Genomic DNA, 24,029 nt, shown 5'->3' with positions numbered 1-24,029 from the left:
GAGAGGACAGGTGTTGATCCAGAGGTTTTAGACGCCTGGATCCTGGATCCTGAACGATCTAGAATGTGCTGATATTTCCACAACATGATCTGACAAATCACCCATCATCATTTCTCCATTACCTTGTGGCGGGAGGAGTCTCTGGTATCTCCCCGGGGCCGAAGGGCGGGCTCTCCACCGCCGGGGGCCCCGGCTCCTCGTACGGCGCCTCCAGCCTGAGATCAGCCTCCAGGCCCTGGGGGGTCAGGGGCCCGGCCGCCGTGGGGGCCGTGGCGGTGGAGAAGGAGGGGAATGGGGGGCATGTGGAGGCGGCGGCGGCGGCGATGGCGAGGTCCGGCCCGCCGGGGGTGAAGGGCAGCTTGGGGGCCGACAGCGAGCCGAAGGGCGGTGCGGAGCCGTCGGGGCCCCCAGGAGCCAGGGGCCCCAGGAGGCCCGGGCCGGGGTCGGAGCCGGGGGGCGGGAGCGGACCCTGGGGCGGGGGGCGCAGGGACGCCTGCTTCTCCAGGGGGGGGCGTCCGGGGGCGGAGGCCACGCCCTCGGGGGGAGGGAACGGGGCGGGGCTGGCGCTGGGGGGCGTGGGGGTGTAGGGGGCCTCCTGGTCCTCGCTGAGCGTGCGCTCCAGCCGGTACGCGTCCTCCTCCTCCTCCTCCTCCTCCTCCTCCTCGTACGCCATCTCCCCGCTCCCGTTCTCGTAGCCGTACCCCGCGACCCCGCCTCCTAGCGCCGCCTCCTCCGCGGCTCCGCCCCCGTAGAGCTCCCCCTCCTCGCCGTCGTAGAGGGCCCCATCCTCGCCGCCGTCCTTGAAGTAGCCCCCCTCGTCGCTGAAGCCCCCGGACGGGCCCTCGCCGCCCTCCCAGCCGGGCGAGCCCTCCCCCTTGCCGTAGCTGACGGAGGAGTGGCAGGAGTGGTACGAGTCGTTCTCGTCGTAGAACTCGGGCCCCCGCGGGCTCCCCCCGTCCCCGGGGCCGAAGTCCTCGCTGAGCTGGGAGCTGCCGCGGCTCAGGTCCCCCGAAGAGGCGTAGCGGCTGTCGGACGGGCTGGTGGGGGGGGGGGGGGGGGGGGGGGAAGATAGTGAGGGCGGGAAACACACAGGTAACCGCAGCTGAGACGCACCTGCCTTAAGTCGGACGCCATCGAGGCAGAGGGGAAAGGGGGAGGAGTCCTGATTTGACATGTGATCAACAGGCTGGGGGGGGGGGAGAGAGTAGAGTCTGGTTCAGAGGGGAGGGGCCAGGGAGAGAGACGGCTTATCTTACCTATATGGGGACGAGGGGGAGAGCGTTTGGGTTAACTATTGGGGTGACGCTACTACTGCTGTTGGCGTGGAGAAGGGGGGGGGGGGGGGGGGGCGTTTTTGGGAGGAAAAAGTGGTAAAGTAGATGCTGGAATCCATCAACAACGCACACAACCACGTGGACACACGCGTTCGAACACCCGCACGTACGACAACAACTCTGACAGACTCATGGACAACATCCGAGCGCCGGCAAACACCGTCGTGATCGATCAAACCTGCCTTCACAAGCGGAACCGCTGGCCAGCCTTGTGAAACGTTATTTTACAATAAAGCCAAATGGCAACACTTAACGGTACATTAATTAACCTAACCATTCATTAACATTAGTTTATGCAGTTATAAGCAACGTTAAATAGCATTAGCACAGATGTGAGGGTTATATTTAGGGTAAGGGTGAGCCCTAACCCCATTAAAAAATGAATACCATAGTTAGCACCAAAACACTTGAAGTGAACATTAACACCATCCCCAGTAGTTAACTGTTAATTAACTGTAAGTTAATGCTTGTTACTGCATGAATTAAGGTAAATGAATGGTTAATGAATGTGAAGTGGAGCCTCAAAAATAAATAAGGGAATATTTATTTATATAATGAATGAGGCAATTAAGACAAAGATAAAGGCCAGGGCAATAACCTCAACAACATATATGCCTTGGTTGTCTTTCGGACACACAGACACACACACACACACACACACACACACACACACACACACACAGACACACACACACACACACACACAACCCCACCCCCATACTCACACACAAACACCATTGTTGAGAGTCTATTGATAACAGCTGTGCTATTGGTTCAATAATGGCTATAGTGAGAGCAGGGAGAGAGGCTTCAACTTAAAGATTGTCGGAAGGGGAATAGAGGGCCATAGATCAATCAAGCTAAAACCAGCCAATCAAAAACAAGACATGTGACTATCACATCCTTTCATCACTAATGGTGGTATCTCTCAGTTCTTCTTCCAAATGCTTCCCACAGACATACAGATGAACGGCCGTGATATCGTTCTTGCTCTAGTGTGAGAGGCGCCTCAGTCTCCTGGAGACTGAAGTGAATGACTGCTACGTGAAGAGGAAACGGAAATAGACTTTGGTACAGCGTTTGTGTGGCTAATGTCGCTCCATTACTGGGCCGAACGTCTCCTGCTGTCTTCCAACCGTGGAGGATGCTCTCTGCAATTATCGACTGCAGGATTCTGAGAATCACAGAGGACCATCTCCCCTCACGCTCCCACACACCGGAGGAGGGGCCGGTAATAACATGCTGTCATAGAGAGGAGGACCCCCCCACCCTCACTTGCACGCAGACAGGCACAATCACACACACACACACACACACACACACACACCACACACACACACTCAATCAAAGAGACCCAACCAGACAATCGCCCAACAATTACCACTCTGCCTAACTGTTAATTATCAGTGACACACACACACACACACACACACACACACACACACACACACACACACAAACACACACACACACCCAACCACACAGACACATACATACATACATAAATATTTTTTTAAACAGTTAAAATTAAGGATATACAGCATTAGTGTACAAAAAAAACATCTAGAGAGAGAGAAAGAGGGAGAGAGAGAGAGGGGGAGAGAAAGCGACAGAGAGAGACGGAGAGGAGAGAGAGAGAGAGAGAGAGAGAGAGAGAGAGAGAGAGAGAGGGTACGAGCACATGCATGGAAGCACAGCGAGCGAGGAGGACAGGACAAGTCCACCACTAACGTCACAGCGAGACTGAGTCACAGGCCTGACGGGACGGGACGGGACGGCAGGAGGAAGAGGAGGAGGAGGAGGAGGAGGAGGCAGAGCAGTGGGAGGGGCGGTGCAGAGACCCACCTATCGGAGAGCGAGCGCCTACTGTCTAGAGAATACTGCCGGCTGGTGCGGCGGCTCGACCCGGAGCCCGAGTCGAGATCGCTGCGCCCGTTGGCGGCCGAGTCTAAACTATCATAGTGTCTGGTAGGAGGAGGAGGAGGGGGGGGGGGGGGGGGGAAGAGGTAGGACAGGAGCGTCAGTAGAGCTAAGAGAAGAACTGTCCCCCACCCGCGGCGTCTCTCTGCCTGCCCTGAGCCGCGCCGGCGAGCCGAAGGGCTCCTGGTGGAGCGCCGGCTCTCGCGAGACAGGGACGCTGAGCGGCTCGCAGGCAGAACAGATGGATCCATGTTCTCACAGATCGTCTCCTCATACAGTATGGAATCAACTCATGGTTGGAGAACAGCGTCAAACTCATCGGACTCAAGACGGAAATAAGTTGAACTCTCGGACTGGGTCCGAGAGTTCAACTTATTCCCGTCTTGAGTCCGATGAGTTTCTGACGCTTGCGCACACACACGAAAACTCCCACACGCACACTAATTCGAAACCCCACACAGAGCCCTTTGTCTTCATGCCTGACCTGTATACAGAGAGCCCTGTGGGCCCTGCAGGCCGGTGGTAGGATCGGGGAGACTGGAGCTGGACGGTCGTCTTTCTCTTACTTTTATCTAAAGCGACCAATGGTTCATACACACATTCACACACCGACGGCGGAGCCAACCACACACGGCGACAGCCAGCTCGTCGGGGGGGCATATAAGGTTGGCTGTCTCGCTCAGGGACACTCGGCTAGGAGGAGCCAGGGAGCAAACTAGCAACCCGCTCTGCCTCCGGAGCTAAGCCGATCCGCGGCGTGGACTGGGACCGCTGTGCGTCAGTACGGACGGAGCAGAGCCGTACAACACCAAGGGGGAGGACGGTTCATCCATGGGCTCGCTCTCTTGGTGCTCAGTGAGCGACGCCGGGCTTCAGCCATGTCCCGAGATAATGGAGCAGTGCGTGTCGAACCGCAGTGCTTTGGAGGAGCGGGAAGAGCCTACGATAGCCTGCAATTTCGACGTTGAAAAGACGGATGGGTGGACTGTGACGTCATCAACGGGTCTCTGGAGGAACTTCTTGCAAGATGCAACGGGGACGCCCTGCGGTCTCAGAGGGAGGAGGGGAACGCGGAGACCTGAGCGTTAAGTCAGGGCAAACACAACCAGCAAACCAAAACCTTTTTTATTGAGACCTAGAGTGTCTAGGTCTCAATAAAAAAGCATTAATGAAGCGATCCTGCAATATTGTCATTTAAAATGGAACTCAACAACACACTTTTCACTAAGGGAAGTAAAACAATATATATGGAAATGTGCAAAAAACGTGGAAAAAATTTAATGTTTTGGTATTCTCGGTTTAGAATAGCTGTGTCTGAAGACTCAAAGACCCTACATGAGGACCCTCTAAGCTACGTCTCCTCTCCTGCGCCACAGAGGATCCGGGGGGGGGGGGCTACCTCATGGGTCGGCCGTCGTAGTCCAGGTGGTTGATGTCCTCGCTGTAGGAGCCCAGGGAAGGGGGCCCCCTCATGGGGTACTGGTGCATGGAGGCGTTGGGCTGGGAGGTGGTGTAGTAGGGGGGAGGCTGGCTGTTGCTGGTCTCGCTGCGGTAGTCGCTGTCGCGGTCGTCCACCGCACTGTCGGGGTCCTCGTCTGCAGGGAAACACGGCCGGATGTTGAGGGTCGTTTTTGGAAGGCTTTCGCAGGGAGGGTCGGCTGGGGTTGGTTTCATTTAGCAGACGCTTTTATCCACCGTGACTTCAAATATACATTTTTCGAAGAAAGAGAAACAACATATTGCTGTCGGTACAGAAAGGATAGGAGGTTAACCCATTCCCCGTATGCAACAAAGACAGCTAGGATAAGATGCTACACAACGCTAAGTGCTATTTTTAAGTGCAAGGACGTACGGTGTACAATGTCCACAGCAACATCCGTGCTGATAAAGCACGTCGAAGTATACCCGAGTTCTTTACAGAGCTCTGTTTCAAACAGGCAGAACAAGAGTGGAGGAATACCACGGGACTAGCTCAGATGGAGAAGGTTTAGCGCTATACTCACGCTGTTGCTCACCCCACAAACTCCAGTTACCTGCGGGGGAAACACAGGAGCACACAGGAGGGCTGTCGAGTTAAACACGTCACAGATAAGCCCAGAACGATGTTGAGGTCGAAAGATAGTGACGGCGATGATACAACGTTAAGAAGCCTCCGAAAATGCAACCCTAATCAGTGTGTATATTACCTGTGGGTTAGACGGTACGTCTAACTTGAATATGGGTACAAAACTGTTTTGTTTCGTGAATGATGCTTTCGTGACAGAGAAGACAAAGAAGAAAGAGAGAATGGCTAATCAAGAAAAGACTTAAAGATTAGATCAAAGTAAACGTAGGAATGGAGGGGAGGGGGATTAGTAGAGGCCGCTAAACAGTCCTCAGCTGTTCCGGAACCAACAGTCTCTGAAACACTGAGTGTCTCAGCCAAAGGAGACACATGTTGGGGCAAGTATAAACACAAACATACACACGCAAACACAGATGCAATCGCTCACGCGCATGTATGCACGCATGCACGCACGCACGCACGTATGCACACATGCACACACAGAGGGCCAGGCTGAAGGAGACACCAAAGCCTCTGCATAAGTATCGATGAGTCAAGCCTAATATTTGTCCAGCTGGTCCCATTGAATCCATCACCAGTCAGACAGAAAGAGAGACTGACAGACAGATAGACGCGTCATCAGACGTAGCATACCATGCCCTCTTTGGGTCCGGTCTTCAAGCATGCTTTCTGTTGCCTCACTCACTCCCTCACTCCCACAATCCCTCATTACCACCATCATTGTCTTCATGTCCCGACCGCCATTCGTCAAAGTAAACACGCCGCACAGCCATCCTCGCTCCCTCACTCACCCACTCCCTTCCGCCCTGTTCCCTCCCTCTCTCCATCACATCCTCCCTTCCTCCCTCTATCCCCCTCTCCCTCTACCCCTCACATCCTCCATTTGTCCCTCTCTCCCTCACTCCCTCCTTCCCTCCCTCTCTCTCTCCCTCCCTCCCTCCCTCCCTCCCTCTCTCTCTCCCTCACTCCCTCACTCCCTCTCTCCCTCCCTCCCTCCCTCCCTCCCTCACTCCCTCTCTCCATCACATCCTCCCTCCCTCCCTCCCTCTCTCCCTCACTCCCTCTCTCTCTCCCTCCCTCCCTCCCTCCCTCTCTTCCTCCCTCCCTCCCTCCCTCTCTCTCTCCCTCACTCCCTCACTCCCTCTCTCCCTCCCTCCCTCCCTCACTCCCTCTCTCCATCACATCCTCCCTCCCTCCCTCCCTCTCTCCCTCACTCCCTCCCTCCCTCCCTCCCTCTCTCTCTCCCTCCCTCCCTCCCTCCCTCCCTCTCTCTCTCTCTCCCTCCCTCCCTCTCTCCCTCCCTCCCTCCCTCTCTCTCTCCCTCGCTCCCTCTCTCCCTCCCTCTCTCCCTCCCTCTCTCCCTCCCTCTCTCTCCCTCCCTCCCTCCCTCCCTCCCTCCCTCTCTCCCTCCCAGCATCATTGTCTTCATGTCACGACCGTTATTCGACGAGTCTTTCCGTTCACGTTCCGTATACTGAACACATGGGGAAATCATCACAATCGTCGAGAAGGGACCACGTTCCCACCAATCCATGTCATTATTCATATTTCACTGTGTCTGTTTTATTCCATCTCTGCTGGATTTTGACAAAAGACCATCTCCTGTCATGGCACAGTAAAATCGAATGCAGTAAAATCTCTATTTGTGTTTAATTATACAAAATACAGTGTCCTGTACGTCAGCCAAGTTTGGCCATATTAGTTTGGACATTTTCAAGACTAGTTTCTTTTGTATTTTTTGGTGTCTTTACAGCAATTGCAGAGTAGAAAGTCTGTGTGGAATCTCCCCATCTGCCTCTCGTATCTATACAATTGTCTCCGTACCGAGCAGACCTGGTACTTTATCCGTCTCTTCCTGACCCTCCCTGCTAAACACTGCTCTCAGGGAGAGGGTAGGAGGGAGACTGCCCTAGACAAACAGTGTGCACTGGGAAGATAATGTAGTCATGCAGAGGATTGAGTGGACGAGAGAGGAGAGGACAGAGCACAAAGCACCAAGGAGGTAAGAAACTGACAGGGTGGATAGAGAGAAGAGGATCGACTGAGATAGGGAGCATGTGGATGTTTCTTTGGGGCTCATTAATACTCACAGCACTGCGTGGTCGGTGGCTGCAGAGGTCTAATGAGAACCGGGTTAGGGGAAACCAAGAACTTCCTCGGCTCAACACATCAGGTGAAGAAATCAAAGGGGTTTGGGGCTGGCGGTGGATGAGGGTGGAGGGGGCGGGAGGTGAGGAAGGGAGGAGATAAGAGACAAAAGGGAGGATGGATCCTTCCTCGATTCATACAAATCCGCCTGACTCACAAACAAGACTTTGATCTGAATCCCGACGCTTCTTTGGCCAAATTCATTCGACTTACTTTCCCCCCCGAGATCAATACGAACTAAGCCATGAGAACTTTGGACTGAATCTATACGGATCTGTACCACTTTTAGTCGGGAGCGTCTGGTGTCTTGGAAATGCCAGCTAGGTCGGCCCATCTGACACGATCACATAACAGCCTTCAGAGAAAAGAGTCAACATCCGCTCCGATAAAAAGAAGAAATGCCGGTTCAGTTTGATGGGATTCATGTACAACTTATTAGGATTCGTTAAAAAAAAAGGCGGGCACCCCTGATAGAGAAAGATGGGGATCTGAGTGTTGGGACGAGCAGGAGGTCAGTGTGGATGTAGGCCATGGGGGGGGGGGGGGGGGGGGGGGTGGGAAGAAGACAGGGGGCAGGTAAAGGAACCAGATCTTACGTCTTGGTCTCTCATGGCGTTGAGCTGTTCCAGTTTCTTGGCCCAGTACCTGGCCTCCTCCTCTGGAATATCTGCAGCAGCAGCACACAATGCAAGGGTTGGAAACCACAATCCCTCCCCACGCCTCGCCACCGCACTCCATTGAAAGGCAACAAAAGGGACCTTTGCTCTAAAGACGACGTCTTCTAAGCCCGTGTGACAAGAGGCAGCGGTGGCAGTGACGGCTGCAGTAATTGCAGTTTTCGTCTCTTTCTCTTTTTTCAAAGGAGAACCAAGAGAAATACTTTCTCAGAAACACTAGGAGTGACACTTACACCAAACCGCCAGCACCTAGTTAACACAGCAGGCTGAGAATAGAGCGATCATGCGCACTTTCAATAAAATAGCACAGGACTACAATACTATATAGACACTGTCTCTGAATAAACCTCCTTTAGTATTTTAGACACTTATAGGTGAGAAAGCTGTCTGAATCCGGAAGGATATGCTGATTAGGTATGACTGGAACAGTAAAACCTTACGATAAGGCTACATTAATTAACCATTATTTAATATTAGTTAATAAGCATTAACTAACATTGAATTAACGTTTAGTAATAATTAAGTTATGGTGTTCATGTTTACTAATATAATTCATGTTAACCAAGGTAGTGCCTGTTCATTTTGCATAAGCTATTCATTTGATAGAGTTATCCCTCACCCTAACCCCAATGCTATATTATGATGCTCCATTTTTGTTTTTTAAAGATTTATTTTAGGAGGTTTTGTATTTTTATTGTAGAGTGAGTAAGACAGGAAGTTATGGGAGATAGAGGGGAAGACACAAAGGACCACGGGCAGGAATCGAACCCCCGTCGCTGCGGTCAGGACTTATAACTTCAGTGGCTAAGGCTAATACTGGTTGATTCATGTTCCCTTATTATAAAAGGGACACACTGGGTTTACCTAGGGGCAGCTCAAAGCGGGTGTCCAGGAGCAATCTGTTGAAGGTGGGGTCTTTGGTTCCACAGATCTCGTTCTCAGCCATGATGACGTTGGAGTCCAGAGTGAGCCACGTGCCCGGTCCGTCCTGAGAGAGGACGACAACAACAGCCCCTGTGATGAGGAGGACCATGAGGATGACGACGACCATGACGACGATCCCGTAGTCCACCCTGGCTGCTGTGTCTCCGAAGCTGAACCACTAATCTCTCTTGACGTCTCTCACTGGTCGACGCTCGTCTTATTTCCCTTTTATTGCGATCGTGGGCCGATCACGGCCGTCTCTCCTGCGCTCTAAAAATAGACCGCCGTCTAATGACTGTGGAGAGGCAGGGTGTGGAGACGCTCCCACTTTGAATATCTTTCATTTTCTCTCCACCAACACTGTGATTACCATACCAACAGTACGGTCTGCAACAAACCACGGAAGTCATATTCATACGTTTCACCTCTGGACTTCCTATAGCAACAACACATCATTAGCATCCTATAGGGGCTAGGAGTTCGGAATACCGTGCACGCCCGTCACGGTGGATGTGGCAGGGCGGGGCTTAGGAGTACCTCATTTGATTGGCGGATGCTGTGCAGGGGGATCCACAGGGTGGCCACCATGGTGTCCCAGATCAGGCCTTTGTTCCACACCTCCACCGTCAGCCCCAGGTCCAGCCGGTTGATCTCGCTGCACAGGCAACCACAGAGCAGCGTCACACACAGGAAGTGACACACAGGATGGAGCAGCGTCAGACACAGGAAGTGACATACAGGACGGAGCAACCAGACAGCAGCGTCAGACACAGGAAGTGACATACAGGACGGAGCAACCGGACAGCAGAGTCAGGCACAGGAAGTGACACACAGGATGGAACAGCGTCAGACACAGGAAGTGACACACAGGACGAAGCAGCGTTAGACACAGGAAGTGACACACAGGATGCTGATGAGGAGATACAGGTAATGACATACAGGATGTGGTGAGGGATACATCCACAGAGGGATGGATGGGCAGACAGACACAGACACACACACACACACACAGACACACACACACACACACACACACACACACACTCAGAAAGATAGAGAGAATAACAGACAGACAGAAAGACAGACAGACAGACGGATAGACAGATAGATAGACAGACGGAAAGATGGACAGATAGATAGAAAGATAGATAGATAGATAGATAGATAGATAGATAGATAGATAGATAGATAGATAGATAGATAGATAGATTGTTAGATATATATATATATAGATAGATAGATAGATTGATTGATAGATAGATAGATAGATAGATAGACAGATAGATAGATAGATAGATAGATTAGATAGATAGGACTGTTTACTTTGTAAACAGTCCCTGGTTCCTAAGCATCTTGTGGAGATTGCGTCCCTCAAGCCATCCGGGAAAACTAAAAATAGCAACGGCTCTGAGATGAAAGCATGTCTTATATTTTTCTAAAGCCAGGGAAATAATCTGGTAAAGGGCTGACTGGGTTCCTTCTCGATGCCCGAAGAAAGCCAGGAAGAAGCAGAGACAACAGAGAAGTGAGAATGATGCAGATTGGAGTCATGACAACAGGACCCGTCTAACGCATAGACGTGGTATGCCTTGACGGAACATCTGCATCTTCTCCTGCTTGTTCACCAGTCAGAGTTTGGGCTTCTTAAAGCATGCTGAGGGAAATGCTTTAATGCCATCCCACACACGCACGCACGCACACGCACACACACACACACACACACACACACACACACACACACACACACACACACACGCGCAAACACAGCGAGGGAGAGAGAGGTTTTAAGGAAGGAGCAAGGCAGAGACAGCCTTTAGGTTGACAGCCGATGTTTGCTAAAAGCCTCGTGGGATCCTGCGGCTCTGTGAAAAGATCTTCTCCTCCCAAGGGACTAAAGAGCCTTTCCTCCAGCAGCCTCACCGCTCTTCAGATAAATAGATGGCAATGTTTTCAGATAGTAGTAGTAGTACTACGGCAGGCAGAGTGTGTCGTCGCTATTTAATAGGACCTCCCTCAAGCCTCGGTGGCCAAGTACACAACAGACGGCTTCACTACAAGCCAGAGGGATTCTGGGCTGGGGTGGTTTCCTGAAGGAGAACCTGATGTAAACCAACAAGGAACTCCTATGTGTGGTGATGGTCCAAGGCTGGGGGAGAGAGAGAGAACAGCAGGCCATGTGAGCAGCTGTGTGTGTGTGTCGGTGTCGGTGTGTGTGTATGTGTATGTACGTCTGAGAGAAAGAGACAGAGAGGGAGAGAGAGTGAATGAAAGGGAGAGAGAGTAATAGAAAGAGAAAGAGGGAGAGAGAGAGAGAGAGAGTAATAAAAAGAGTTGGAGAGAGAGAGAGAGAGAGAGAGAGACTCACAACATGAAGTCCTGCTCCCAGCAGGGCTGGCCTCCGCGCACGGCGATGGTCGTGCTCTTGACATTCTGAACCTTCAGCGTCACGTATGTGTTGAACTTTTCTGTTGAACAAAATAACATAGATATCATTAAATGCTTGTGTGTGTGTGTGTGTGTGTGCTCGTGTGCATGTGTTCATGTGAGTGTGTGTGCGTGTGTGTGTGTGTGTGTGTGTGAGTGTCCTTGTGTGTGCGTGCGTGCGTGCTTCCGCGTGTGTGCGTGCGTGCGTCCTGTGTGTGTGTGTGGATGGGAATGTGTACAGTTCAATTAGCCGTAAATACAGGTCAGCTGTAACTCACCTTGCGGTCCATCAAGCTTGGCTTTCTTCACTGAAAAACAGAGGAGGAGAAAAAGAATCCAATGAGATGATCCAGTGACTACCTAAGAACCACTAAACTACAGAGCAATCCGATATGCATCATATATATCTGTATGAGCTGCACCTCTTATACAAGATGCACCTCAGATTGTGTCTGTCAACCAGATTGTGTCTGTCTTATATGGGCCCTTCTACGGAAAGGTGTTTGGGTGGCATCTGGTGTGTGTATTTGTGCGTGTGCCTATAGCTTCACGTCGCTATAGGCCTTGTGTTTCTTCAGCCAGTAGTGTGTCTAGTTTATTGCAGTGGGTAAACTGTGATGAACCCGAAAGGGAGCCGGTTGACTGACAGCCTGTACATGTTGCCAGATTGACACCTTCACTGCTCGCATTGCCCCTCACTCTTGCTGGCTACCACTCGCTTAACCCCCACCCTCCAACGTGGTGGTGGTCCTACAGCTGATACCTGCGTATCACTGAGACCACTGAGCCTGACCCTAGCATGGTACTTTAGAAGGAAACCCCTGGTATTTCCATATCAAAGGATGCATCGGACCAGACGGAATTCCGACTCGCTCAAGAGACAGAAGTCTGGAGAACAGGGATTACCTCAACTAATCAGGTGTGAGATATATTTGTCAAGGTGGTTCATTAACATTAGATGGAGTGTAGGAGGCAGACTAAGGCAAAGGAAGCTCCATCTCTCCTTAAGGTGTCACTCTCAGACTTTTAGAGGGACGGCGACGACAGAAACTACATTCATTATTCATTTAATCCTGTGTTGAGACGGAGTGAGGCAGACTTAATTGTGGAGTAACTATTCATAGCCCACTTTCTTTCAATAACCCCTGTTGAATTCTTCCTTTGGTTAAATCTACATCTAAGAGAAGCACAGTTGAAATCTGTGCTTTTGAGAGGATATTCAAGGGAGCTTCTCTGAAGGGAAGGCTGTGGGGACCTCTGTACCGCTATGCAGACGGTACCTGTGAATGTTTGAAGAAGGTGGCTAACTCATTGAATTAATCCAAAACCACTTTGGGACATTCAGTCTGAGAATACAGAGAATATAGTGTATAGAGTTACAACGCAGCTACGAAGAGAAGAGATCGGCAAAAGATTCAAAATTCAAAAATATGCACATTAAACATACAATGTTCTTTCGTTTTCTTTACAGGGTTAGGGTTATAAATCCGACCAAAAGTCTAATTTGCTTGCGAACAGATGCATCAAAAAGATATCTTTCAAATCAAGCCATCTCAATCAAAATGTGTCCGCCACTCTCCTCCCCCAGCAGACTGTGAGTAGTGACTGTGAGTAGTGACTGTGAGCAGTGACTGTGAGCAGTGACTGTGAGCAGTGACTGTGAGCAGTGACTGTGAGTAGTGAATGTGAGCAGTGACTGTGAGTAGTGACTGTGAGCAGTGACTGTGAGCAGTGACTGTGAGCAGTGATTGTGAGCAGTGACTGTGAGTAGTGACTGTGAGCAGTGACTGTGAGCAGTGACTGTGAGTAGTGACTCTGAGTAGTGACTCTGAGGAGTGACTGGGGTGTCATGGAGAGTGCTTCAGTGAATCGCCCTGTGAGTCAGGGACACAGGAGCAGGCACCAGGGCAGCTTCTATAAATAACCCCTTCTCAGCGTGATAGTATCACATACGTTTTTTTTTAATCAGTTTGATGAGCGTCTCAGCTGCATGTGACGAGGTGGGTGGTTTGGAAAGCCACCGTGAAACTTTAAGCCCCCCCCCCCCCTCCGGTATTGGTCTTGCTGACTAGGCAGTGACCTTATCCTGTCCGGAATATCGAGAGGCTCTGATGTAAGAGAAGCCAATCATCACACACCACACCTCTTCTCCCTGACACCCTGCTGTCCTCACTGAGGCCGGCTCCGGATTCCCCTCTGCCACTCAGTCACTCAAACAGACTCTCCCCCTGCCATGTGGAGAGGGTGCGCGTGTGCTCTCTCTCTCTCTCTCTCTCTCTCCCTCTCTTGCTCCATTAATCTCCCTGTGCAGCCAAGCGCGGGCAGAACGAGCCTCCATCCCCATGACTAAAAATAACCACTTCAGTGTCACAGGAGTGGATCGGGGAGGGTCGTGCGGGGGGGGGGGGGGGGGGGGGGGGTACGTCTGTATGCGTGTGTGAGCGTGTGAGCGTGTGTGTGGGTGGTGGTGACAGTAGGAGGAGAAGGATTCTTTGCGCTCACAGGCAGAGACTGAACCGACAGGGCCGTGACTGCGAGGAGGCGGGCGGTGAGTAGGGGTGGAGAACTACATCAAACATAGCCGAGTGGCACCGGGTTCCGGCACGACGGCGCTCAACGGAGAGCAACGCCGCTCCGCCGGAGCGATTTGAAGAGCCTCGTGTTCTGTCCGTCAGCAGAGGCTGAACGCCGGCCACACCGTCCAATCGAGTCACACGCCACCCGCTGAATGGTTAAGGGGGGCTTTCGCTTTCATTGATTTTCCTATGAGCAGTTTAAAAGGGACCACAAGGAAATAAGCCTTCGGCATTATTGTGTCATCCCTGACTATTTATGTATTTAAGTGTATGACACAAGAGTGCTGTTACATTCTTTGATTACATACAATTAATCAATCAATCAATCAATTAATCAAGGACCGAGAGTTTCAGAGCAGATGTTCCGAAAGCCGAAACAAACAATTAAGGTTATCATCATGATGATTGAAAGGGTGACCGAGCTGGATTCGGGCCAAAACCTCATTTGTGAATATTTTACCTTCCACGTTTGTATTTGTGCATTCGACATGAAGGAATAAATCACTACTTCCATAGACATCATAACATGATCCTTGCACACATTGGTTGTGAATCAACCATACATTGCTAATGTGAGCCCGGTGAGAAGATGTGTTGTTAATGAGGTCCGTGCTCCTCTATGGACCTGTTGTCTGTTGTTCCGTGAGGACAGTGGTGGAAGTTGTGGTGGTTAGGGGGGGAAAATCCATAGTGTTTAATGCTATACTCGGGCATAGCACATGAAAATGGCCACCTGTTCGGCTGCCTTTGTTTGCTCATGATATCAAATTCTGGTTTACACACTGGTGTACACACACACACATGCACACACACACACGCACACGCACACACACACACACACACACACACACACACACACACACACACACACACACACACAAACAAACGTACAAACCATTCAATGCAATATGAGGGCTTTTCCTTTGGGAATAATGACTCAAAGTCTTTCAGTGATCACACATCCTAGAGAAAGTATGAACCATACAGACTGATGAGCAAAATAATACACCTGAACTAATAGGACAATCAAACATTTCAATGGCAAATGCTTACAATTCAAAAGATGGTTGCTATGCCAACACATGCAGTTGACAACGGACCTACAATGACTTTTCTCATTGCTGTCATTAGTCCCATGTTGCCAACTACACACTTTAAACGGCCATTATCAGTGCAAAAAATCGATGTATGTAGTGAAAATAAATATGAGTGTTGTTATTATTAGTATAGCTCGTTAAAATACAATAATACTATGACAACAGCCACATTAAAGTCACTTGTGGTTATTTACAGATGGATTGCACCTAAGACACTGGAGACCGAATCTCTATTGACTTCGCCTCAAGAGAATAACCTCAGACAAGCAAACAACCCCAAGACAGCGCATCAACACCTTCACGCCAACAACGTCCTATTCACCCATTGAACACAATCAAAGCTACTAATTACTCCTCAATCTTTGGGAGGTGACGGATAACCATAAGGTTCAGAACCCTTTATTAAACCCACAGGCCTACAGCCGGCAAGCTTTTGCTATGCGCAATTACGCACGAGCAGCTAACTAAAGTGAGAATGAAACAATAGTCACCAAATAAAATTGAAATATCTTAACGCATTACCAACCGCAGACAACTTCAACGTCCGACATAGCTGTCATTAAAAGTAATAATTAACTAACGATACGATATCCAATGGATATCCCCACATTTAAACAAAGCTGGACAAATATGGGTTCCAAGTAGATTTGCCATGTGTGTGCTCATATAGGCCTAGATGTGGTTTGTGATATTTTTTTCTCTAATCTGATAAAAAATATCAGCCTACAAAACGGAAGCATTGCTAAAATCTGAAATCTTAAAAAGTTAAAACAACGCGTAAATGATTCCCAAAGCTCAAGACACCCTCACAGGCAGTTTGCCCGAATGACCAGAGGGGTAAAGGGCTAAAACAAGGTAGTCTACTTACCACCGACACACAACAATGACATCTCTCCAATGAGCCTATGGTTGTAGACGAATTTCTTCACAGGAATGTGTTTTCCTGCTATAATCTGGAGGCTACAACACCCTTTTCGTAACGGGGAGGTCCACCGTCGCTTCTCTGCTTGGCCCTTTTACGCCTCGTCCCACGGACGACCAAACTGATTCCTTGTCGCGCAAGACTAAACACGAGTCTTTCGGATATTGGAGTTTAAAATATATTTTATCCGCCTGAATCAATGACTATCCCCCCACCCCCTATTCCCAGCTCTCCGCTCCCCGACACACAGCCATCTTGTTCAGCTTCAGCACCAGTGCTGCGAGAACAGCTACCGAGAGTGACGTCAGCGCGGTTGGGAGGGGGATCAAGCTGGCTACTACTGGAAATACCTGAATGTACTGTCACCCTGTCCAAAATGTATATTCATGATTATTCAGTTAAAATAGCTGAGTTAATGGAAAATATCGAATACATTTACATTTTGATATACGAATGGGTAATATGACAAAGTGTGCATTTCCCTGAAACGTGTAGTTATATTTTCTAATATACCTTAATATTGAATATAATGCAAATGAGCCATGTTGTAGACCAGTCATATCTTTGAACTGAGTCAAACACTCTACAAGTAGGCTACCGCCTCTGAAATTGGACTTTAAAACTTGAGTTTGTATAGCGTGGAACAATAGCTACCTCTAGTGATGGAGCGTATGACGATCAGGTTTGTATCCACGTCACTTCAATGTCTTGCGTTAAGGCACTGTGGAAGGGACTCAAAGGAATTTAACACAATGACTCTGGCGTCTCTGACGGTTGCACTTTAGACTTAACATAATGGCTTGGTGTCTACATACCATTTTAACAAATTAAAAAATATATTCCACACCTTTTGGCCCTTCCCATTCACAACTTTCATGTTTTGAAACTGAAATATTTTAATGTATTTATATATATATATATATATATATATATATATATATATATATATATATCCCATCAACAGCTTATAATTGGAAACTGCTGTTGAGCTATGGTTATATACACACACACACACACAACTAAATAACACGATGATTTGGCAAGATCGAACTACATCACCATAATTACGGATAAATGCACAGCACAGGAACACATTGAAGGAACTCTAAATTGCACAGAAAAAAATAACTGTTATTTTATTACAAATAGATGCAATGAATTAACTGAAAAGGTTGACAGATGATACAAATAATCTTGACAAATATAAATTCAGAGAGTCCCAGAGGATCTCATGCATGACGCCAACAACCTACCACTTTAATGTCCACCAACTCACAGGAATATAAGAACAATATTTGGTCATTTAACAACTCAGCCTCCGGGATTAGCACTAAATAGGGAGCATTCAGCCAGTCATTTGTTCCAATGTATGCTGCAGGTGCTCTTCATCAGGTAAAAGGGGGGGGGGATCATTTCGACGTGACACAGCTGACCGCTTTATATTGCTTTGAGGTATAGGCCTCAGGGACGTATGCCAACTACACATTAGTTCTCTAAAGTGATTACAAGGGCTGGGCCTGTATTCAACAGGCTGTGCTGTGCACAGCCTATGAACATAGGTTCACTGCTAACACCTAATACCACAAGCAGAGCTATTGAAGAAATAATAAAATTTGATCCTTTTTTTTTATTATTTTTTTTACATTTAGCGCTTTTATGAATAGTAGCTCATCACAGGTCCAGCCAAACCGCCTCTCCTCTGTGAACTGAACTGCGCATGCTTCCCCACAGACACAGCGGCCACGTACACTGACAAACAACGCTGGTCACGGTGTTCGCGTTCCACGTATGCGTGTCACATGCCGTGGAGGCGCGCCGATGCCTTGTGTGCAGCACGTGTGCTTAAAAACGTTCCTTTATTTTCCCTGCCGTGGTCAGCCACAACGTTCCTCCGGACGGCTCCAGGCTGGCCCGATCCTACCGTCTGCCTGCTACTGCCTCCACTCCCTTCTCCTCGGACCCGTACGGGGACATTGTGGCGCTGCCCCCTTCATAGCTTCTCACTGGAATGTCATTAAGGAGATGGCGATTAGTCCCAGCTCTACTAGTCCACACTTTACAGAGATGCGAAGATGAAGGGCTTTCATACAAGATTGGATGCGCCTATCCTATGTACATTCAGAGTGGTTCAGAGTTCAACAAGACTCTACATAGCCTTCCCCATTACCCCTCCATCCCCGACCCCCCACACCCCTCTAACGCACTTATTGTATGTTGTACGTCCTTCAACTTACATTTTTTACCTAGCATTGTGTAGCGTCTTATCCTAGCTGTCTTTGTTGCGTACGGGGAACGGGTTAACCTAACAATTGTTAGTGCTTGGCACTCGGTTCTATGAACATCCTCACTGCACCGACAGGCATATAATGTTGTTTCTCCTTCTTCTGACGAATGTACTTGTTGTAAGTGGCTTTGGATAAAAGCGTCCTCAATGCCCTAAATGCAAATGTGAAATCAACCACCCCTTCAGTTGTAAACAGTCGAGTTCGAGTGAATCCCTGTCTACTTGGGGAACAGAGGGGCCTCGGTTTACCTGTCCAGGTGAGACAGGACGTCCCGCACCTGGTTGAGCAGGGTGCGGTGCTTCACGGGGTTGCTCTCCAGCACCCCGCTCAGACGGCTCAGGTAGGAGTCCAGGGAACCCATGGAGGGGGTTTCGCCGGTGCCTGAGGAGAAACCACATCTGGGTGATAAAACCATCGTGAACATCTTCCCTGGCTTCACTAAAACCTCTGTCCCCAATAGAATCCGGCATAATGAACATCTTGAAGATGTTAACAACAGTGGTAATCCTTGAGCAAGATGCCTAACCCTTAAATGCTCACATTTATCTGAATGCAATCTATACATATGGATAAAGTCCTCTGCCTAATGTCCTAACGGTCAATAGCCTAAGGGCCTTCCCCCTCCCCCTTGTCTGAGTCTTCCCCTTGCCCCTCAATACAGAGGGGGGAAGAACGACAGAGGGGTAAGAACGTTACCCTAAGAAATGAGACACCTTTCCATTACCGCCACGTCATCATCGCTTGACGCTCGCGGACCGCTACGTCTACAGAGGCCAAAATATTACAGTCAACTTCACAGCACGAGTCTGTGAGTTAATGATAACAACTAGTAAGGCTTCATGGCGGCTGCCAAATTTGCCGGCCGGCTTTTCCCCAAAGCCCTCCCTTTCAAGTGTGATCCTTCGGAAGCTCCCTTTCCAGGGCTACGTAGCCCTACGTCTTGGCCCTAGCCCTTTACCCAGATGGGGATTGAGAGAGCCCTACCCCTCACATGAACACGCAAAAACACGGGGGTGGGGGTGGAAATTGGGATTGGCCCTAAATGTGGCAAAACCTGCCCTATTCTCTAGGTCTGGGAGAGGGAGCGTGCCTGCTCACCTGGCAGGGCGACCGAGGATAGGCTGCTGACCAGCGTGTGCTTGATGGCCAGCAGGTGCTTGTGGAGGGCCTGGGTGCGGAGCTCGTCCTGGCCGAGCTCCGCCTCCAGCCGGTCCTTGGCGCTGCACATGTCCTTGATGTGTCGCTGCAGCACGGCGTTCTGCTCCTCGAACTCCACGTTGGCCTTCCGCAGCCGCCGCAGCTCGGCCTCTCGCGCTGGGACACCATGGGAGGAGGACCAGAGGGGGGAGAACCAGAGGGGGAAGAACCAGAGGGAGGAGAACCAGAGGGAGGAGAACCAGAGGGGGAAGAACCAGAGGGAGGAGAACCAGAGGGGGGAGAACCAGAGGGGGGAGAACCAGAGGGAGGAGAACCAGAAGGGGGAGAACGAGAGGGAGGAGAACCAGAGGGGGGAGAACCAGAGGGGGGAGAACCAGAGGGGGAAGAACCAGAGGGAGGAGAACCAGAGGGGGAGAACCAGAGGGAGGAGAACCAGAGGGAGGAGAACCAGAGGGAGGAGAACCAGAGGGAGGAGAACCAGAGGGGGGAGAACCAGAGGGGGGAGAACGAGAGGGAGGAGAACCAGAGGGGGAAGAACCAGAGGGGGAAGAACCAGAGGGAGGAGAACCAGAGGGGGGAGAACCAGAGGGGGAAGAACCAGAGGGAGGAGAACCAGAAGGGGGAGAACGAGAGGGAGGAGAACCAGAAGGGGGAGAACGAGAGGAAGGAGAACCAGAGGGAGGAGAACCAGAGGGAGGAGAACCAGAGGGGGAAGAACCAGAGGGAGGAGAACCAGAGGGGGGAGAACCAGAGGGGGAAGAACCAGAGGGAGGAGAACCAGAAGGGGGAGAACGAGAGGGAGGAGAACCAGAGGGGGGAGAACCAGAGGGGGGAGAACCAGAGGGGGAAGAACCAGAGGGAGGAGAACCAGAGGGAGGAGAACCAGAGGGAGGAGAACCAGAGGGAGGAGAACCAGAGGGGGGAGAACCAGAGGGAGGAGAACCAGAGAGGGAAGAACCAGAGGGAGGAGAACCAGAGGGGGGAGAACCAGAGGGGGAAGAACCAGAGGGAGGAGAACCAGAAGGGGGAGAACGAGAGGGAGGAGAACCAGAGGGGGGAGAACCAGGGGGGAGAACCAGAGGGAGAAGAACCAGAGGGGGGAGAACCAGAGGGCGGAGAACCAGAAGGGGGAGAACCAGAAGGGGGAGAACCAGAGGGGGGAGAACCAGAGGGAGGAGAACCAGAGGGAGGAGAAGGTTAGGATGCGCAGACTTTTCTTCAGCTGTCGATGCATATTTTTTTTTGCATTTCTTTTATTGTTTACTGTGTTAGCAAACAGCTGCATCAAATTTCTTACCCCATCCCTAATTTATAGCAGTGATTACCTTTATTCTGGTCCAGAAACTCTTCTGTGAAAATAGGGATATCAAACCGGCTGGACAGGTCAGGCGCCTACAGAGCAAAACGAAGAAAAGCAATTGAGATATTTCTCAGCCAGGTCACAGAGGCGACTGGACAACATTATAGAGTAGAACAGTGAATGTACCCTTTGTATCCCGGATCCTGAGCTTGTGTTGATGATCACAGAGGGCGGATCCTCTGAACAGAGAAAACAAAGGTTAGTATGCACTTACATCACATTCAGTCGTTTAGCAGACACTTGATTCCAACAAGGGTGGCTGAGAACAAGCAAAGCAGTCAATACACATTTACCACACAATTTTAAAAGCTAGAGGGCCAAACTTCTGAAAAATAACAACTGGACGAAATAAAGACATAAGAATCAACAAGATAAGTTTACTATTTCATATTTTCAACTCTTTCCAACAAAGATGGATTTAGCTACAATTTAAGAGCTATAATTCAAATGTTATTTGTTATTGCAATAGCCATCCATCGGCTACTAGTGAGAGAAATCTCTGGTGAAACATCTGCTCCGGTTGACTGAGCACGGCTGCAGCACGAAACCGTTTAGATTTAAGACCGCTCCTGATACATATCTGACAACTGAGGGCATCTCTTCCCTGCTAGGTATGGGGCATCCGTCTTGCATGACAATCACAAGGGCAGAAATCCAACAATTCTGAACGGTGGAGAGGAACTTATGAAGGGAGGGAGCAAAGGACGGGATGCATTTCGATTTTCTTTTTCAAAATCTTCTTCTATTTCTCTCTCCCTCTCCCTTTCTTGAGCAGCACTGCTTAAGCTCCCATATTAATTTATTGATAAAAAGTTAACAGCAACGTTTCGACCCTATTTGGTGTTCTTCAAGCAAATGGTGAGACTGGTGAGAAAATGGTGAGATTTAATGAGGGGATATAGATATAGATATATATATACATACAAAGACTAAATGCCCCACTGCTTACCTTTCTTGACCTTCTTGTCCTGGATCTTAGCACTGGTGATCTGGTACGCCTCAGTCTGCTGATACTCCTTCAGGTCTCTGGCGTATTGAACCTTCTCCCGCTCCGCCTCGTCCAGATAGCGCTGCGGGACAAACCCCATACGGTCACTTCTGATCGTTCACAGCTCAAGATATTTAGAATATCCCGCCCTCATCCATTAGGGGGAATGGCAATGTCGGAGACTTGCAACTATTGAAAGACCTTTGGTTAACCTCAATAGATTCAGGTATGTGTGCTGTATGGGAGTATGTTTTGTAGTGAAAGTCTGGTTGTAGATCAGCAACCAGATACAACAGACAGGGGATCAGACATCTGGAAGATTACCTGCTTGTCGTTAGGGACCAACCGACTCCACTCTGCCCCAAGCCTCTTGGTGATTTCTGGGAAAGGCAAATCAGGGTATTGGGCCCGCATCTGCTCTCGGCGTTCATTAAGAAACCGGACATAACCGGTTACCGGTGCTTTGGGCCCATTAGGAAGAACCTTCTTCCTTTTCTTTCCTTTGGGCCAGCCTCTCTTCCTTGGCTGTACATGTGGGAGATTGACCATACTATTATTAGTATTATTATCATGAGGGCCATTGTGCCTGTATCTCCTGCTTTGGCATCAATATTATTCAAAGTAAATCATAGAAAATAAAAATAGACTAGTTTACAAATAGAGTATAGAAGTGATAACGGGCAAACAAAAAGTAGCACATGTTAAGAATGTTCACTGCTGTGCGTTATCATTATTAGATTGATAACGATTTTCTGAAATAAGGTGTCCCAAATAGTCACCTCATCATGGACTGGCTCGGACGCGTTTGCTCCCTTGGCCTGCGTCCCTTCGCCCTGTTCCTGTTTCACGCCGCCCATATCCTGCGTCCAAACAGAAAGCAAACAACCTCCATAGGGCAACTGCAAAAAAGGCCGTTCAATTTATGCGATGGGATACATTATGCAATAGTAAAATATTGACACTGGATGTGTGGTGGAGCACAATCACCTACATGTTAGAACAGTCATCTTTTAAGACCGCCCGTGTGTGCGTTGCTTTGATAACTTAACAGCGGGATATTTTCTTATAATTAAAGACTTGATAGCAACTTCATGATGGGAGGCTAACCAAACGAGCCTAGCCGGTTGGTTGGCTCATTCTACGCTGTTCGCATGGCACGTATAATATGCACAATAGGTAAAATGGTAATCGATGTTTCTTCCCACAGAGGGAAAATGCACAAACCACAATGTATATCTGTAGTGTGATAATTGTTTTCAATCTGTATTGCGTTTTCTTCGTAAAAATCTTTATACTTTTTTATCTAAATGTTTATTACTTACCCTATCATGAACCTCTCGACCAAGCAGGAAGAGTAACTGCAATGTGATTGGCTAAGGCAGAGCTTGGTCTTGATTGGTTGCTCACCCCCATCCCCCACCTTGTTCCCCTTTTAACGTGCACGCGCTTTACATGCGCGTTATGCGAGTTGGGACTTGAATAACGGGGTGGTAATTTGCACATTTTTAAAAAATGTATTAAAATGACTTATATTAACCACATGACATATTACACAATTCATTTTCGATGTTTGGCTGGATGTCAATGTACATCCGCTGGTTTGGGAGGTTGTTATGACAAGGAAACGCTATTCATTAAATTCTAATCTGAATTGAATGTGGATTAAAAGTGCTTGTTATGCCAAAGGCATCGGTCGTTTTTGTTCTTATAATTCAAATAATTGGAAATGATAGTGTCGAACAGTGGTTAAACTGAGTGCATAGTTGGAAACTTAAGTTTTCTAACTTGCTCAATATTTTAGGTTACACAAGGAATCATCCTTTAGCCCTCGTCATGGCATTAAATTACCATAGACCATTAACAGAGGAAAAATAAGATGGTACTATTTTTTCACATTTTTACCGAACCAAGAATGGATGTTATTGTTATAACCGTCTGATCGTGATGCCTTTGTGCTCAGAACTGCTCTACGCACCGGGTCGACTGATCTAAGATGGCTCCTAACTGGAGAACTTACTCCATGGGGGAGAGCATTTCTTTTTTTTTTTATTGTAGGCAGTCAAAGAATAATTCATTATTCAAAAAATATGCTAACATAAAAGCAGTGAGGTGGACCGTTTATACAGCCTGTAAGACCTCATTCCCCATTCC

General features: G+C 49.2%; 3 protein-coding genes across 3 annotated transcripts in view; all 3 read right to left on the bottom strand.

Annotated features, from left to right (window-relative positions):
- The window catches only part of LOC307077870 (protein unc-13 homolog A-like), a 30,386-nt gene extending 30,166 nt beyond the window's left edge, over positions 1–220 (bottom strand). The window contains exon 1 of the mRNA XM_079739359.1: positions 123–220. The gene's annotated coding sequence lies outside the window, so the exon portion shown is untranslated. The remainder of the gene's footprint in view (positions 1–122) is intronic.
- Positions 119–18,061, bottom strand: LOC307078323 (protein unc-13 homolog A-like; the record flags this gene model as incomplete). Its single annotated transcript, XM_079740066.1, has 12 exons — positions 119–235; positions 311–1,037; positions 3,180–3,299; positions 4,654–4,849; positions 5,258–5,287; positions 7,410–7,438; positions 8,035–8,134; positions 9,009–9,132; positions 9,606–9,723; positions 11,434–11,533; positions 11,771–11,852; positions 18,023–18,061. 12 exons carry the CDS (start codon positions 18,059–18,061, stop codon positions 119–121), a joined length of 1,782 nt encoding a protein of 593 aa, XP_079596192.1.
- hmg20b (high mobility group 20B) lies at positions 17,198–23,224 on the bottom strand. The gene is made up of 9 exons (XM_079740659.1): positions 23,201–23,224; positions 22,658–22,738; positions 22,203–22,403; positions 21,840–21,960; positions 21,017–21,069; positions 20,856–20,922; positions 19,471–19,686; positions 18,621–18,753; positions 17,198–18,090 (listed from the first exon to the last, which is right to left on the bottom strand). The coding sequence occupies exons 2-9, from the start codon at positions 22,733–22,735 to the stop codon at positions 18,078–18,080; spliced, it is 882 nt and encodes a 293-aa protein (XP_079596785.1). The 5' UTR covers positions 22,736–22,738; positions 23,201–23,224; the 3' UTR covers positions 17,198–18,077.
- Between the last annotated feature and the right edge of the window lie 805 nt (positions 23,225–24,029).

Source organism: Pollachius pollachius (assembly GCF_949987615.1).
Source record: "Pollachius pollachius genome assembly, chromosome: 7".
NCBI lineage: Eukaryota > Metazoa > Chordata > Actinopteri > Gadiformes > Gadidae > Pollachius > Pollachius pollachius.
This window is presented reverse-complemented; position numbering and strand designations above follow the sequence as displayed.

Bases quoted from the DNA above. Each gene is read 5' to 3' on its own strand.
- hmg20b (XM_079740659.1), bottom strand. From the start codon at position 22,735: ATGGGCGGCGTGAAACAGGAACAGGGCGAAGGGACGCAGGCCAAGGGA. The intron at 21,961-22,202 runs GTAATCTTCCAG...TTTGTCCCGCAG, and splicing joins TGGTCCCTAACGACAAGCAG to CGCTATCTGGACGAGGCGGA. The intron at 19,687-20,855 runs GTAATCACTGCT...ATGGTGTCCCAG, and splicing joins GTTTCTGGACCAGAATAAAG to CGCGAGAGGCCGAGCTGCGG.